This window comes from Euleptes europaea, chromosome 4 (genome assembly GCF_029931775.1).
Source record: "Euleptes europaea isolate rEulEur1 chromosome 4, rEulEur1.hap1, whole genome shotgun sequence".
Taxonomy (NCBI): Eukaryota; Metazoa; Chordata; class Lepidosauria; order Squamata; family Sphaerodactylidae; genus Euleptes; species Euleptes europaea.
The window spans coordinates 58,508,411-58,526,558 of NC_079315.1; the positions used below are offsets into that span (position 1 = coordinate 58,508,411).

An 18,148-nucleotide genomic window follows, 5' to 3' on the forward strand; every position below is an offset into this window, starting at 1 on the left:
TTGCACTAAGGGCTCGGTGTTCCGTCCCTTACGATGTGCATGGATGAGACCTTGAAGTCGACAGGCTGAGAAAAGCCACTGTATGGTTGCACTAGGGGCTCGGTGTTCCGTCCCTTACGATGTGCATGGATGAGACCTTGAAGTCGACAGGCTGAGAAAAGCCACTGTATGGTTGCACTAGGGGCTCGGTGTTCCGTCCCTTACGATGTGCATGGATGAGACCTTGAAGTCGACAGGCTGCGTGGAAAGCCGTTTTACTGTGGTGCTAGGGGCTCTGGACCCCATGACATACATGGATGATGTCTCGACGTCAACAGGTTCCATGGAAAGCCTGCTAGTCTACAGCACTAGGGGATCAGTCCCCTAAGGTAAGGTAAGGTAAGGTGCATGACGTGCAGAGAGAGGTCTCGAGGTCGAGCAATTCCAAGGAGGTGGGAACACCTACTCCTCAGGGTGTAAAAGCCTCAATGTTGGCTCACCTCTGACGCACCAACACAACAGCCACCTGGCTCTTGTCGATGTCATACACCGATTCCTCCTCGATGCCGAGATGAGCGGGTTCGAGTTTGCCTCCATGCCAGCTGTCTGTTGCTGCGGCATCTGTTCGGAGAAGGGGAGGAATCTCAGCATTGCAGCTCCCCCCCCCCCCGCTTCCCTCGACGTCAGGCATCGCCGTCGCTAGTGGGGTAAGCAAGCTTGGGCTGAAGCATTGTCCAGCATGTGGGGAAGGCTTCTCAGCCATGTTCCGTCCCCCCGCGTTATGTTCCCTGAGCCTCTCCGTGGGATGCTCCTGCGGGAATACATATATCCCCATGGGTGTATAGACACTCATCCCCTCTGTGACAAGTGTCTTCCCACCGACCTCGAAGTCAATTTACATGGTCACCTTGGCGTCAAGGAGCGAGGGCTCATAATACGCTTCCTCTCATGTGTAACCCATCTGGGTTCCTGCCTGTCTCACCCATGGGGTCATTCAGCTCTATTTAGAATACTTAATCTGGATGGCATAGGCTTGGAAGATTTTATAATCTCCCTCAGATTCGAAGTCGGATCTGACAAGGAGTTGTGTTATGCGAAACCAATATGGTATACATTTGGCTTCTTTTCCCTAGAAGGTGGGATATCTATATAAAGCTAAAAGAGGATGCTTGATTCCTCTTACACTTCTATCTTAATATGGGTCAGGTTCCCATTTTTATCCGGGGGTTGCTGGGGCTGCCCACTTTGACTGGGCAGGAGCACTGAATCTCCCATTAAGAACACTTTTCAGTGTTGGGGCTGTAATTAGCCTAAGCAAATTATGTACACTGATAAGTCTTGTACATATTGCGTTTATCCAGCATAAGGGGAGACGTCCCCAACTCACAGGGTGTTTGACTTCCCAAGGACTTTTCATACAGGGACAAACAGGCATGACTACAGGATAATAAATGCATAACTCCTGGGTAGATTTATGCTACATGCTGAATGGTGCTCTTAACCATCCAAGGCACTGGGTTCCCTCCATATTGAGTTCATTGCAGCTGAGATCTCTATATTGCAATGCAAATAAACCCCTTTATTTAGGAACACGCAAATTTTAATCTATGTATTTTTATCTTGGATAAAGGAAAATGCTGATAAGGGACCCCGACTGGACCTCAGACTCCTTAATATGGATCCACAGGTGCCCACATTTCAGGATACTTCCCTTTTCAAATGTCCTTCCTCAGTTGCCTGGGAGCCTTTTTGGTTGTAGTCCTGAATCTAAGGACAATTATCTTAATTGTATGTTACAGTATGTTACAGGCTTGTTGCACTTGCGTTCCTCCTATCAGCAGGTGGTGCTGTTGATCCGTAATTGGATTATTGGCTATTGGACAATTAATTTTACCAGTCCTGCAGGTTTGCCTGTCTCTAACCTTGTCAGCCCTATGTGTCGTTGGATTTGCTAGTTGAATTTGTGTAATCCCAATTGCTCCCTACTCAAAGGATAGCATTCTTTTTGCTACTTTGAATGTTTTTTCTTCGAGCCCTTAACAACTCAAGGGCCCATGGTTTTTCTGTCCCTTTAGCTGCACGATTTATGTGCAAATGTAGATCAGTTCTTAAAAGGAATAATTTTGATCACCATTGTTACTGGTCTATATCCTAGGGTATCTACCTATAGGCTTCAAAATAAAATAAAATAAAAATTAAAAAACAAAACCAAGACCAACAACTAATGGGGTTCAGCTTGGTTCTGAGACTGGGGAATACTCCTCTGTGTGTATTGTGGATCATCAGTCTAAGAACATTAGACCTCTGGTACCTGAATTTGCAAAACAAGGGTTTTCAAGAGGACATTAAAAAACATACCTTACCAAAGGCAAACAAACAAACAAATATATATGTTTCCAGTCATCGTCCCCTACTACGGTTGGTTCTATTGCATATCACTTTGGTTCCTGCTCCTTCCCAGACTAGTGGTGCAGATCCTGTCTGACAGGGCAACTATGCTAATACCACCTGAAGACATAGTCTTCCTATATCCAGAACTGTGCTGTGTTCTCTCCAGTACTAAGGTTCTCACAAGCACTTGTGCAAGGGTGTTTACCTGAATGTTTTCCTTCATGAAATCACATTATTCTTCTGGAAGTCAGGACAATCCAGTACCATTTTGTACCTTTTTTCAGCCACTGCTATGAGTGTATATAGCATGGCAATGTAAATATCTATAGCATGAGGGAGAGTTCCCTGTCCTGCTGTCCCAGGTTTTTCCGGTTGTGGCAAAGGACCTAACAGCACAACGTTTCCTTCCTGGACGTCCAGGTGGTGAGAGAAGCCTACTCTCTCAGATTTCCCAAGCTGACAGGTTTCATCAACCCACAAGTAATCCCTCACTGTATGTTCCCTGCTTTCCCTTTTTAAGGGAATGGTTTTTTCCCAGGTAGAGTCCTATTATCTCAAGTGCAGATGCAATATGTCCCTGCTTCCTACAGAACACTGGATGCCATGAGGCCGTCGGAGAGATTCTCCAGTTTCACTGGTCACATTTATTTTAATGCTGCATTTTTGTTCCCTGGCTTCACAGACCCAGGACACCAGTGATGCTCATAGGTCCCTATTGACCACAATGTTTTGTGTTCCCAATCTGTAGATTACTTTTGATGGGGATTTCGAGTACTTTCTCAAGAAGACTAGCTGATCAGGGTATAGCCCCTTCCTTCTCTGCCACAATGTCGCTTCACTACAGTGGGTGGCGTGGTCATCTCAACCATCTAACGGGACCTACCTAGAGTCACAAGGTTGTTAACAGTATTATGCATACCACACAGATAGTCATCTTATGCTGCCAAGTGGGCTCATTTTTTTGAATGATCAGGGTCAGACGGTTTGCAACCTCTTACTTCACCTTTATATGGGGTGTGTCATTACTCATTAAATGATACTAGCCTGGCTGTTATTCCCGTCAAGCACATCTGGTGGTCATCTCAGCCCTCTGTTCCTGATTAATTCTTATTCAGTATTTGCAACACAAGTTTGCTAATGGTTTGAGGGCCTTGGCTAGTCTAATTTTTTTCCCTACGCTAATGCCCTTATTATTCTTTGCATTATGCTTTAAACCTTTTGTATAATGGCACCATCTAACCTGTTTTTCTTTTATCCACTAAGGTGCTGTTTTTGGTTGCTGTCATTTAACCTGTTTAAACTATTGGTCTGTGATCACTTTTTTTTTTTAATATAAATTTTATTGGGTTTTATGATAGAAATTTTCCATTGCATTAAACAACATCTATAACAATATCGAATTTCAATTCTAACCTAAAGTTGTTATAATTCCATATCATATAATAAAAAAGAGAAAAGAAAAAAGAAAAAAAAGAAATGGAATTTTTTTTGACTTCCCCATCACCTCTATCTGCCTCTTAATAAAAAGTTCATCCCGTCATAGGTAATCTAATCTTGATAAAATATCAATACCATATATAAAAAATCATAATCTGTTAGTAAATATAATTATGCTTATTCAATATAAAAAAAAATCAAAAATAATCCTCTGGATCAGATTAGAAAATATTCTTCCATTCTTCCCAATTTTAACTCATATTCACAATAATGCATCCACGCCCCCCATTCCCCCAAAAACCGAACGTCATTTTCTTCATTTAGAATAGCTGTGAGTTTTGCCATTTCTGCCACTTCAAACATTTTAACAATCCAGTCTTTTTTCTCGGGAGTTTCTAGCCCTTTCCATTTCGCTGCATAAAGCAGTCTCGCAGCTGTTGTGGCATAAATCAAAAAGGTTCTTTGTGTTGCTAAGTCGTCTGGAATCATACTCAATAACATCATTTCTGGTGTTTTGGGTATATTCTTTTGTAGTATTAATCTCAATTCATTATAGATCATGTCCCAGAAGTCTTTGGCTTTGTCACAGGTCCACCACATGTGATAAAAGGAACCAATTTCTTTGTTACATTTCCAACAAGTAGGGGACATCGTTTTATAAATCTTTGCAATTTTCTTGGGTGTTAGATACCATCTATACATCATTTTATAGATGTTTTCTCGCACTGACTGTGCTTTTATTCCTTTTAAATCTTTAGACCATAATCTTTCCCATTTATTTAAAACAATATCATGTCCCACATTTTGAGCCCAATCGATCATAGTTGGTTTAATCGTGTCCTGCTCACAGTATATTGTTAAAAGGAGATTATACATTTTAGAAATCAGCTTTGTATTATTGTCTAGTAGAATCCTTTGAAAAGGAGATTTTTCTTTAGAGAAACCTTTTTTTGCATCTTGTACAAAAACTGATTTGATTTGGTAATATTGAAGCCATTGTAAATCATCCTTAAGAAGTTGAAAGTCTTTTAGTGAGCATTTCTTTCCTTCCCAATTAATTAGATCTTGATAAGTAATAAATTTGTCTGGTCTAAGTGGGCGCAAAGTTAGCATTTCTTGGGGCGATATCCACATCGGTGTTTCTGGTTCCAAAATGTGTTTATATCTCATCCAGATACGAAGTAGAGAGGACCTGATTATATGATTACGGAATGTTGCTTGTAATTTAATTTTATCATACCACAAATAACCATGCCATCCACTTAAGTTATTATAACCTTCCAAGTCTAACAAACGTACATTTGACAAATTCATCCAGTCTTTTAGCCATACTAAAGCTACCGCTTCAGCATAGAGTTGAAAATTAGGCAGTGCTAAACCTCCTCTAGTTTTTAGATCCACCAAGTATTTATAAGCAGTCCTTGGTTTTTTTCCTTGCCAGATGAAGTTTGAAATGTCTTTCCTCCAAGTTTCAAAATATTTTGTTTGTGATATTATTGGTAAATTTTGGAATAAGAAGAGCATCCTCGGTAAGACATTCATTTGGATCGTTGAGATACGTCCCATTAATGACAATTTTTTGTTTGACCATATAATCATATCAGTTTTAATCTTACCCCATAACTTGAGGTAATTGTTGGTTAACAGATCTTTATTCTTTGCAGTGATCCAAATTCCCAGGTATTTAACTTTGTTAGCTTTCTCCCAGCCAGTATATGATATAAATTCCTGTTGTTGTATTTCCGATAAATTTTTAAATATTATCTTTGTTTTTTTTTGATTCACTTTAAAGCCTGATACTTTTCCAAAATCATCCAAAGTCTCCTGAAGTATATTCATTGACTGTGTTGGGTTTTCCAAAATTAGCAGTAGGTCATCTGCGAATGCTCTCAACTTAAATTCATGTTTTTTAATTCTTAGCCCGCGGATGTCCTCCATACTTCTTAGTTTCACACATAGCGGTTCCAACACCAACAAAAATAAAAGTGGAGACAAGGGACATCCCTGTCTAGTCCCTTTCGTGATTTGGCAGTTATCTGACATTGATTCATTAACCAAAATTTTAGCTTGTTGGGAGGTATAAATAGCCGATATACCTTTCTGAAAACGATCTCCAAAATTCAATTTATCCAAAATCCGTTTCAAGGAGTTCCAAGAGACCATATCAAAGGCTTTTTCTGCATCCAAAAATACAAAAGCCGCAGTTTGTTGAATATTCTGGTCATAATATTCCAGTGAATCTAGTAAAATTCTTACATTGTCTTTTATTTGCCTTCCTGGTATAAAACCTGCTTGGTCCTCATGTATAAGATCCTTAATAAACTGCTTTATCCTACATGCCAAAACCGAAGCAAAAATTTTGTAATCCACATTTAAGAGCGATATAGGTCTGTAATTAGATGTTTTTTCTGGATCTCTTCCTTCTTTGGGTATCAGTGATATAAATGCGTGTGACCAAGTCTCCGGGGATGTTCCCTCGTCCAAAATTGCATTGTAAAGTGAACCAAAAAATCCAACTAAATTGTCACTAAATGTTCTATAAAATAGTGCAGTAATTCCATCTGGTCCAGGTGTTTTATCCGTTTTTTGTCTCAGTATTGCTTCTTGTATTTCTTCCCTTGTTACTGGAGCTTCAATACATTCTCTCTGGGTCATTGACAAAGCTTTCATCTGTATTGAGTTTAGAAATTTATCTATTTTCTGTTTTGGAGTATTTTCTTTCTGATATAACTTAGAGTAAAATGAAACAAATTCTTTCTGAATTTCTGAAGTTGAATAAACTGGTCCTTTAGCAGTTTGGATTTTTGTTATAATCTTCTTTTGAAATGAGTCCTTCAGTTGTGTTGCTAAAAATTTTCCTGGTTTATTTGCATATTCAAAATACTTTTGTTTAGCAAGTTTCAGATTTTTATTCATTTCCTCCATTATTACCAAATTTAATTGGTGTTTAGATGCAGAAATCTGTATTTGAATTTCTCTTCTCTCCTCTTCCTGTGTTACCATTACCAATTTCTGCTCCAAATTTTGTAAATTCCAAAGTATGTTGTTTGTAAATTGCAATTGAGTCTTCTTCCAGGCCGAGTGTTTCTGTATCATAAAACCTCTCAGAACAGCTTTGAATGCGTCCCAAACTGTATTTAAAGAAGTTTCCCCATTAAGGTTAATTTCAAAAAAGTCTTTCATTAAAACCTGTAATTCCTTTTGTATCTTGTTGTCTTTTAAAAGTTTATCGTTCATTCGCCATCTAAATGCTTGTTTATTGTTCCAATCAAAGGTAACAGGATTGTGATCAGAAAAAGTTCTAGGTAAAATATGAATTTTACGTAGTTGCGTGAAAATTGATTTACTGGCCCATATCATATCGATTCTGGAGTGTGAATCATGTCTTGCTGAATAAAAGGTGTATTCTTTAGCTGTTGTATTCATTGTTCTCCAAATGTCTTGTAATTCTAATTCTGAAGCCATGGCAAAGAAAGTTTTAGGCAAGCATCCATCATTGATATCTTTTGCTTTTGATTTTTTGTCCAGAGATGGGAGAATAATTCCATTGAAGTCGCCCATCAATAAAATTTGGTCTTTTGCGTACTGGGCTATCAGATCATGTAATTTTTCATAGAAGGATTTTTTCCCTTCATTGGGTGCATAGATTCCAACCACTATTGTCCTTTGTCCCAATATTTTAGTTCTGATAATTACAATTCTTCCTTCATTGTCTTTATATACTAGTTCTGGACAGAGACTGGGGTGGGCATAGATTACCACTCCCTTTGTTTTAGTTTTAGCAGAAGCAATAAATGCTTGTCCAAGCACCTGTTTCTCCAAGTATTTTTTATGCTTTGAAGCTATATGGGTTTCTTGTAGGCAAATTAGGGAGTATTTATATTTCTGTAGATATTTGAAGATTCTGGCCCTTTTAGTTTTCTCATTCAGTCCATTTACATTCCAAGAAATTGCTTTTGCCATAATGTAGTGTTTTTTAGCAAAATAAAAAGTCTATAGTTTGGTACCACCTTCTGCACCCTGTACCTCTTCTTCTTCCTCTTCTTCTTCCTCCTTCTCTCCAGGTAATTCTTTAAGGTCCATTTTATATTTTCTCAGAAATTTCCCCACATCTGCTTGGGATAGAATTGTCGTTTTCACTTCCTTATAGGTGAAAGCCAAACCTTGTGGCATAATCCAACGGTATTTGATACCATTAGCTTTCAGTATAGACACAAAGTCTTTGTAGTTATTCCTCTGTGAAAGTAGATGCCTTGGAATATCCTTCAGTAGTATAAGAGAGGAATCTCCTGCTGACACTGGATTTTCATAGTGAATCTTCATAATCTTATCTTTAACTCTGGTGTCATAGAACACTATCATCAAATCTCTTGGCTTAGATCTTCTCATTCTAGCAGGTAGTGGTATCCTGTATATTCTATTAATGGCTTGTTTTAATTCTTGTTCATCTATCTGAAATAAGTAGGCCAAATTTGGTATTGCAGATTCTTTGTCTCCCATCATATCTGGAAAATTGCGTATACGAAGGTTGGTCTCTCTCACTCTCATCTCCATCATTGCCATTTGATTTTTTGCCGCCATCTGATCCGCTTGTATTGTTTCGATCTGTTTTTCTTGGCTTGTTAATTTTTTCTTTGTGTCCTTGTGCTCATCCATCACTTTCTTAATTGATACATCCATCGCTTGCATATCTGTCTTCATAACAGTCATTTGAGTTTTTACTTCTTTCAAGTCTCCAGTGACCACATCCAACTTCTGATTAATAGCTTGGGATGCTTGACCAAGATTTGTCATCATAGAAGTCAACTGTGCCATCTGTGTAGACATCTGTTCAAACTGTTTATTTGTTGCCTCAGTTTGTTTAGTTAGCATATCCTGTAACTTTTTTTCCATGGTCGAGGTTTGTAAAGAGTCCCTTAGTTTAGTATAGGCAGGGCTGTGTAGTGAGCCAGAGCGGGGTCGAGACATTTACATTCAAAAAAAGCTGGTAAAATACATGTCCACCGACAGGGCCTTTAAGGTGCTGGTTAAAAGATGATAGTTCAAAGATCAGCCTAATAATTTTTTCGGGTTGAAAAGAGTCGAAATTGGCTTTAAAATTGCATTTTAAAGTTTTAAAATACCAGTGAGTTTTTTCGGTCGCTCTAGATCGGGTTAATCAGGAAGTAAACAGGAAGTTACTAGTGCTGCAGACCTTCTATCGCCTCTTCTCGATGGTTATTCCTTCAGGAATGATTTGAAAGTAACTCGAGTGCGACGGATATTCAGTCCCGCGGCTACTTCCTGTTGTTTTAGTTCCAATGATAGAGAGGGTGTTATAGAGAGTCTTCCGTTCCAGGCACTCCCTTACTGCAAACGTGGCAGGAATTCGCCGGAAAATCAGGAAGAGAGATCACCCTCCCCTTCCTTCGGACCTTCTCATTGGTGATAATTCTTGTCAGTCTAAAAGGTATCCTTCCGACTCTTTGTTATGGTTTAGGCTGATCGATCCGATAAGGCTCCTGTCGCTAATCCCGATGACTAACTCAGATCAAACTTTTTCAGTTCGGATTATGGAGGGGTGGGGTCCCAGAAATATTCTTATCAGCCCCCCGTCTGTTCAAATTTCTAGTAAGTAGACGAAGAGTTCTTTTGTACTCACTTGGGTGTCAAGAGGTGAGGTTCTTTTCTTTATGTAGTCCTTATGTTGGTATTAAGGCGGTGGAGGGTAGAGCTTGCTGCCAGAGTTGCGTTTTGGCGATGTCCTTCCCTAGTGCCCTCGCAGGACCGGCGTCTAGGACTCCGAGGGGCTTAAAAAAGCCCCCTCAGAGTACCTAGTAGGTCAAACCGCGTTTGCGGGCTGCAGGGAGTTCCTGCTTTCCAACCCACTTGCAAGGGTCGGATTGGGGTATCTATGTACCCCAAAAATAACGCAAACTTGGATTTCTCCCAGGACAACCTGGGGAAATGGAGTGCTCTCTCCAACGGCACCACCGGAAGTCCGTCTGTGATCACTTTTCATCAGGTTAAGGTAGTATTACCTAGATTGAAGTTCGACCTTGGGTAAGGTCCTGTTGCCGAACCTGTTTTCTTCTAAATCCTCAGTCGCTAACTGAGCAATCTCTTCATGCAATCAAGTGCCTGAAGACCATGTCCTTCAGGTTCCATGCAGCACCTAAACAACCTATTGGTCTAGTGCATGGAAGGCTGAACCAGCAGCTTCTTTGAAAACGGTTTCCCGATGGTGTTTATAGCAATGCTGAACTATGCTGTCCACTCCATATGGAGGCCTTTTGCAACAGGGCTCATGTCTCTTTCGCTGTTTTCCTTGCCATGACAGATTTCTGAGGCTTCTCTAAAGTGGCAACCTGGTCCTTCGATCCACATACCTCTGGCATTGCCCTGTAGATGTGGTCTCCAGGGAGGAAACAGCTGTTTGTGAGAGTTGTCTTTTAATTAGGTGACAAGCCCACACCCGCCTCCATGGTAGGTGAGCTTGCTATTCTCCCATGCGGGACTGCACAGAAGCCACGAAGATGAAAAACAGAGTTGCACTTACCTGTAACTGTTGTTCATCGAGTGGTCTTCTGTGCAGGCACGCATCCCTCCCTCCTTTCCCCGCTGTGGGCTACTGCTTGGTGGCTATGGTGGTCTTCCACGGCGGCAAAGGGAGAACTGAGGGGGGAGCGCCCCTCCTCCCTCCGTCAACTGACCGTTGGGCGGACCGTTGCTCTCGGCCTGGGACGGAGGGGAGGGGGAGCGCTCCAGGCGTTCTGAAGCTCCTAAAAGCTTTCTAGTCAGTTCTCCGCGGCTGGCCTGCGCAAGCGCAGTCCCCATGCGTGCCTGCACAGAAGACCACTCGATGAACAACAGTTACAGGTAAGTGTCCCACGACGGGCAGTTCCCCAGCCCGTCCGGGACGAACTCCGACCCCCCCGAGTTCCCCAGCGGGGATGCCTGACTTCCCAGGGGCGGGGGAACGCCGGCACAAGGCTGCCAGCTCCTTGGGGGAAACGCCCCCGACGCCGAACTCACCCCGTTCTTCCCCCTCAGGGACCCGCCAGAGGGACGAGGAGGCAGGATCGCCCAGGAGCCAAGGGGAGGACAGCCTACTCCCCGCGACGGGCGCGGCCGGAATGATGCGCGCCGCCGAGACCCGACCCGCGGATCAGCTGGGCTGCGGGAGGGCGCGGGCGGGGCCGGGGAGAGCTGGCTGGAGGGAGGCAAGGCGTTCTCCCACAGGCGCGGCCCTCCAGCCCTATTTAGGACTTCCGGGGGTGGGGCTGGGGGCGGGTGGGGGAGGAGTCTCTCTGGCCTGAAGGAGATATAAGGCCAGAGAGGTGCCTTGGCCAGGGAGGATTGCAGCAAGGAAGGGTGAGAGGCAAGCTGACTCTAGACACCCTGGCTGCGTCCGAGGGGGAAGGAAGCTCTGATTCTCCCTCGGACTGGTCTGAGGCCGAGGAGGCTCCTCCAGGCCCACCCTCCTTCAGGCCAGAGACCTCAGGGGCGACAGCGGCCCAGGGGAGGCGCGACAGTAAGTGCAACTCTGTTTTTCTCCCGGGGCTTTCCCCCCAACTAGCCCCTTGATCAACAGGACACATTCCTCTGGTGACACCGGGTCCCATGTGGGCAATGAATTTTGTTCTTTAAACATAACTTCCAAGGGAGAAATATCCCTGGGGGTGCCATAAAGGGAGAGGAAATGATTATGCCACCTATCCTGTGTAATATTTGCCATCACATAGTTACTAGATCTTGTGCCCCGGGCAATCAACTCCCAATTTTTTTCATTATTTTTGTTAGCAATGGACAGGGCTAGTTCTTCCCACTGTACCCTATTATACTGTGATTTCTTTTGCTTCAAAAAGTTTTTATATTTATAGCGAAATTGTGCCAGCCTTTCAATGTAATAGGGGGATTTGTCCATTCTGACTCTACCTTGTAAGTATCTGAGGGATTTCCTCATTTCCCTACATTCGTGGTCAAACCACTACCTTCTTCCATTCCAGGGTAATAACTGCCTGGCGGGTATTGAGACCAAATGAGGGTTAACCCTTCTCCCCTGCACCAAGTCCTCATTTAAATTTGCTCGCCTGGCAGCAATTTACTTCTGAAAATGCTAGAAAAATCTGATAAATCTGTCTTAATAAAATTGCTGTTGCAGGCAGTCCTTAATGTCAGCAGTATGGGGCATCAGGTGATAATATTCGACTTTTCTGCTGTAAGAAGTATGTGGGAGATTCGGGTTAAGAAGCAGAAAGAACGGCAAAAAAAGGAGAAGGAAAGAATGGCCAAAAGCGCATTAGAAAAGTAAGAAAATGTATTTTTTTCTATTTAATGTAACTGAATTATAAAGCAAACAATGGATTATTCATAGACAACAATAACTTAGGCATTATTTCATTATTTTTCCTTTGAAGGGAATTTTCACCATTGCACTGTGTATTTTGATGCTTTGCTAATTTAATCCACTAGAAGGTTGCTGCATTGTATATAAGCTAAGTTACTTCAGATCCCCATCTCAAGATGCTTTCAATTTTTAGCTCATGTTGTTAGATTTATTGGCATAGTTATGGTGCATAAGCAATTGCGAGCAATTGTGCAAAGTCACTATTTATTGAGGAAAACATTTTAAACATGATCCCACAGTTATGGGAACAGAAGAGATATTCAGCTGAATTTTACCAAGGGTCTGTTAGTCTTGAATCCTGCTTGCAGAATGACTAGCCAGGTGTTTCTAGGAGGCCCACAAGTTGAGCTTTGGTATAGCAACAGAGAGTTGCATCCATAGGGACAAAGTTGCATCCAAAGTGACAAAGAGCCCTTCTCCAATAGAGCACGCTTCTTCTTCAGGAGCCAAGCCCCTTGCAGCAGCGTTGGAAGAAGGCTCTGACATTAGCGGAATGGACATTTTGGTTCCAACACACACACACACAATGGGACACTGTAGACCTGCTCAGCTTCAGCAACATAACTACATCATATACCCTCCATTAGGGCCCCAGAAAAGAAATGTTGTTTCAAAAAATACAGCATCCTACTGCTCACAATGATAAGAAATGTATACAGTAAAACATTCAATATTTTAAAAACCACAGAATCATTAAAAGAAAGGATTTTTCTCCCCTGTTGAAATAGAAAATGTTTCAACTACATATCCCATCCCCTCAAATTGTAATGCTGATTTTAGTATTGTGAAAGGCAGCTTATATCAAATAGTGGATTTGCCACTTGAGATTGTTCTGCTGTGACGGGCCTCAGAAGGAATGGCTTTGTAATGGCGGTTGATTTTGATATGTTTTCTATATGCTTCTAATTTTTTGGTACACTTATGGCATTGTTACTGACATATGTATTACTAAATTGCTTCTGATCAATGAATATATGTTAAAATATTGCTTATTTTACTTCCATTCTTCAGTGAGCCTATGTCTGGCAGTTCTGTGTGCAAAAAAATAAAAATAAAATAAGATGAACGGTATGTATGAATTAATTGCTGATCAATGCCTGGATCCTGTCAAAAGATGCATGCTGGCATTATTTGGAAGTAGTTGGTCTACACAAATCATTGATTGGACTTTAATTATGGTCTGTGTGTGGGAAAAGTGAATGCAGAGTCGCTGTTTTAGCCGAATTTTCCACTATGGGTCAAAATGGTTGCGTTTAACTATTCCCTCCTTTTGTATTGAAAAAAAAAAAAAAGATCAGCACTTTGTGTCAATATCTGTGACTTAATTCACTAGGTATGTAAACACAGCCATAAAGTATGCCTGAGAGATTTGTTTCTTCTGTGCCTGTGTAATTTATATTACATTTGGTCCCGCAGACATCTGTCTTCTAGTTAATATTCTCATGCTACATCACATTTCCCCCTAGGCTGCTTCGTTGTACTCAGACTCAATACTGCTGCAGACATTTGGCTGTCTGGGCTAAAAGCAAGCAGCCAATTCTTGCTTTTTTGTGGGTTTCTCTGAACTAACAAAGCATTCTTTCCATCTCCTTCAGTGCCTACTTGTATGTGTGTGCTCAAACATCATAATTATATTACAGATTTTCTGAAGCAAGTAACATATGCCTAAACAACGGTAAGGGCTTGTGGAACATGAACAAACACAGAGAATTATTTCTAATTTCTTCTTAACTGTTTACAAAACAGTGCTTCCCACGAGACACTACCTGCAGCCATATTATAGGTACAGGGTAAACCTCCTTGAGTGTATGTAAAGTGCCGTCAAGTAGCAGTTGACTTATGGTGACCCCTTTTTGGGGTGTTCATGGCAAGAGACTAACAGAGGTGGTTTGCCAGTGCCTTCCTCTGCACAGCAACCCTGGTATTCCTTGGTGGTCTCCCATCCAAATACTAACCAGGGCTGACCCTGCTTTGCTTCTGAGATCTGATGAGATCAGGCTAGCCTGGGCCATCCAGGTCAGGGTGGCAACCTACTTAGCGAGAGAGAAAGATGAGTAGACCCCATCCATATGGTCAGGTACATTCAGAAATTAGATTCAGATCACATGGACAGAGTCTAGGTACTTTGGTGCTGTGTCCATGTGAGATGAACAGACATAGGCAGCGGCAGAGCCAGCATACTTAGACATAGGCAGATATGCAGAATGTTAAGCCACTTTGCATGCATAGAGACATGCTTGTATTTTCAAAATACTATCATTGCACTGAAGGGAAAGCCCAGCTTACATAGCATAGAAAATGCCTCAGATAGAAGCATTCTTATATTTTGCCCTGTACTAAATGGACATTACGAAAGATACTTGTTTATTCTGTAGTAAAGATGTTCCAGACATCTTTGTAAGATAACCAATAAAATCATTGAGCAAGGGTGCTGTCGTCATTGGTGATGTCACAGTGCCAACCCTGCTCGTAGTCTTTTTGTTTTGTTTTGTTCATTGAGCATGCACTATATCAATATAACGCTAGAAGGGGGGCTACACGTGCTCATGCTTGAGAATCACCATATGTCACTGAGGGAAAATATGGAAAAATTCCCTCCACTGAAAGGTTTACCCCAATATGTGGACATTTCCTGTTGACAAACAGAGAGGAGTCAATTGTTCAATTGCTTTCAGATTGACTGTACTTAATACTGCCCTTGTTGAGGGGAGATATTCACGTATCCCATAAGCCCAGCGACTTTGTCCCTGTCAGTCGGGCAAGCTAGAAACTATTGAAAATGTCTTACTGGTTTGTTGCTTTTATCAGGAGATTAGATCTAGGTTTATTAGCCCAATATTGCTCAAATATCCTTGTAGACCAAATTCCTTTTATACTGACCTTCTTCTTGTCGATAGTTTTAATGAAACCACCCTTAAGGTGGCAAAATTTTGTCTACTGGCATGCTCAATAAGACAGAAGAAAATAGCTTAAATTTTAAACACTTTTATTAATTATAGTTAATGTATAGAGATTTAGGCCCTGACCTGGATGGCCTAGGCTAGCCTGATCTCGTCAGATCTCAGAAGCTAAGCAGGGTCAGCCCTGGTTAGTATTTGGATGGGAGACCACCAAGGAATACCTGGGTTGCAGTGCAGAGAAAGGCACTGGCAAACTGCCTCTGTTAGTCTCTTGCCTTGAAAGCCCCGTGAAGGGTCGCCATAGGACGGCTGCGTCTTGACGGCACTTTACACACACACACATAGAGATTTAGGTGTTTTAAATGTATCCTTTGCTAATGATGTACATTAACAAATTGTGTATAGGTGTGTATGATGAGGATATGTCTTTGTCCGTAAAATGGAGTAGAGTACAATAGCTATGTATTTAGATTAGGGATCTATCACCTTGGATTAGAGATGTATTGCATTATTGTAATGGTGGTATCCAATATTTTTAACATGGCTGGTACTATATCAACTGCTGCTAGTCTTTGACTGCAAATAAAAATTTGACTGTACTTGATATTTACTCATGTAGATGTCTCTAGCAGGCTGAGAGCAATGAAGCTGACCAATGGGGCCACTCTGCAACAGTCCCCACCAGGATCACAAGTAATAACCAATACCCTAAGACCCCATAAAAATGGGATGCACTGGATACCAAGGCACATTCATGGCTTATAACAATATTTCACTATCAGTGTAAAAAAACAAAAAAAAGACTTGCCTACAGACTTGCCTATGCAAGGAAAAAACTCCTCCTTTGTGTGTGTGTGTGTTTGGGAGGGGGTTTGGGGCATGTCAAGAGAGCCAAGCACAAAAGCCGAGTGGCCGAAAAGAACAATGAGCGCTCCAGTGCTTGCTGAAAGTACAAAGAAGCAAGTAATTTTTTTCCAGGGCAGACAAAGAAAAGGGTACTAATTGCTGCAAGCATGTGAGAACAACAGTGATTGATCTTGTGCCTTCTTATAGTGAGTTAGAGAGAGATTGCTAGCAAGTGAGTGTGTAAAAAGAAACTTGAAAGTTTGCCGATACAAGGGATACAAATTTCTCATTACCAAGGTGGGGGAAAGAGAGCACAAGGTAGGGGTTGTCCCACAGTCATAGTCCAGTCAGTGGGAAGTGGAGAGGAACCAATAAAAGAGCAGGAAACATTACATCTTTGTGCCTGCTTAGTAGATGGGAGTACTATCAATAGAGTAGGCCTGCCAGCTCCAGGCTGGGAAATACTTGGAGATTTTGGGGTGGAGCCTGAGGAAGGCAGGGTTTGTAGAGGGGAGGGATTTCAATGCCATAGAGTCCAATTGCCAAACCGGCCATTTTCTCCAGGTGAACTGATCTCTATCGGCTGGAGATCAGTTGTAATAGCAGGAGATCTCCAGCTAGTACCTGGAGGTTGGCAACCCTACAATAGAGCCTGTTGACCAGATTTAATTGTTGTGCATACTCACTTATAAGGTGAGCTCTGGTCCTCTACTTATGTGGGTCACAGGTCATGAGGACTTCTAACCCCAGTGCCTTGAATTTGCAAGCAGGTTCGTAACCAGTGTGTTACTGTGGCTGGAAGATTCACGTACAGTAGACACGTCAGTGTGAAAATAGCACACTTTCTAGTTTGAGCCCCAATCCGTACTGACATAGCTTGGACATAAGGAAGCTACCTTCTTTCTCCTGCCTCTCACCAGTATGTAAGCTAACTGGAAAATGAGAGAAATGGCCCAGGGTCCTGTGAAGAATTCCAAATAAGGTAAAAGAAAGGAGGGAGGCTTCCAAGTGGCAAGGTGGAATCAGCCTTGGCCTGGTCAGAAAAGTGGCCTTTAGTGGACAATTCAAATAATCTAAACTGGATCACTGGTACAGTGAGTCCATGGTGGTAAATATTTTCTTTGGGAAGGGCTAATGCAACATTTTGCTTGTGGCTAAAGGCACACTGATTAACTGTTAGGGATCTTTGAGCTATGATGTGATGGCCAGAGACTGGGCAAGGAAAAGCTTCTTTCTGGGATACCTATTTTAATTAGTATGTTTGGATTGGTTGAAATACTACTAGTTATGCAGGCTTTCTGCCTTTTGTCTTGATGAACTGCCAGCAAGGTCCTGGTGCCAATATAAAATGGGAAATATCTCCAGTGTTTTAAAATATTTTTGTAAAGAAGATGCTTCATCATTCCATATTCACTTTGGCTACCATTTTCTGTAACTTTTTAGACTCTACAATATCCTTTTTGAAATAGGGTGACCAGAACTGTCAGAAGTATTCTAAATGGTCTCCACACTATAGATTTATATAAAAACGTTTTGATGCTTGCTGTTTTTATTTTCAATCTCTTTCCTCATAATCCCTAACTTGGGTTTTTCCCCCTGCTGCTGCACACTGAGCTGATATTTTCACTGAATTACCCACCTCGACTGCAAGATCTTTCCTGGATATTTATATAGGTCAATTCACATCAGAGTATGCGTGAAATTGAGCTTTTTTTTGCCCCAATGTGCATTACTTTATATTTTCTTATACTGAACCTCATTTTTTATTTCATTGCCAATTCACCCAGTTTAGAGAAACCACAGAGGAACTCTTTGAAGTCTGCTTAGACCTTCCCCATTCTAAAATCTTTGGCGACCTTCTCATGCTTGTCTGTCTTCAGGGTAGTTCTGGCCTATGTAGTTGTTTTAAAGAGTGGGGCTAGCCTACCTATTTCTTATTGTCATAGGGTCTATTTTAACATTTTACTTGTGCCAGGTTCTTAGTTTTTAACCTTTAACTTGTGTTAGGTTAACAAAAAAGAATAACAAATTTAGAAAATCAAATGTCTGCGTTGTTTTGTTTTATTTTAATCAAAAGATTGTACATATATACCATTAAATAGAGTATAGAGTTTTTGTCTGAGTATCTTTGTAGGTTTTGTTTTCTGCTTGTGGAACATTGTGGTAATCTGTTATGAATGGAAAGTAGTAGCCTCATTGTCATGGG

General features: G+C 41.5%; 1 protein-coding gene across 1 annotated transcript in view; it reads left to right on the plus strand.

Moving 5' to 3' along the window:
* The window catches only part of LRRC2 (leucine rich repeat containing 2), a 104,186-nt gene that overhangs the window by 16,186 nt on the left and 69,852 nt on the right, over positions 1–18,148 (plus strand). The window contains exon 2 of the mRNA XM_056848693.1: positions 11,951–12,096. Within this exon, the coding sequence (XP_056704671.1) occupies positions 11,972–12,096 (125 nt within the window). The 5' untranslated portion in view covers positions 11,951–11,971. The remainder of the gene's footprint in view (positions 1–11,950; positions 12,097–18,148) is intronic.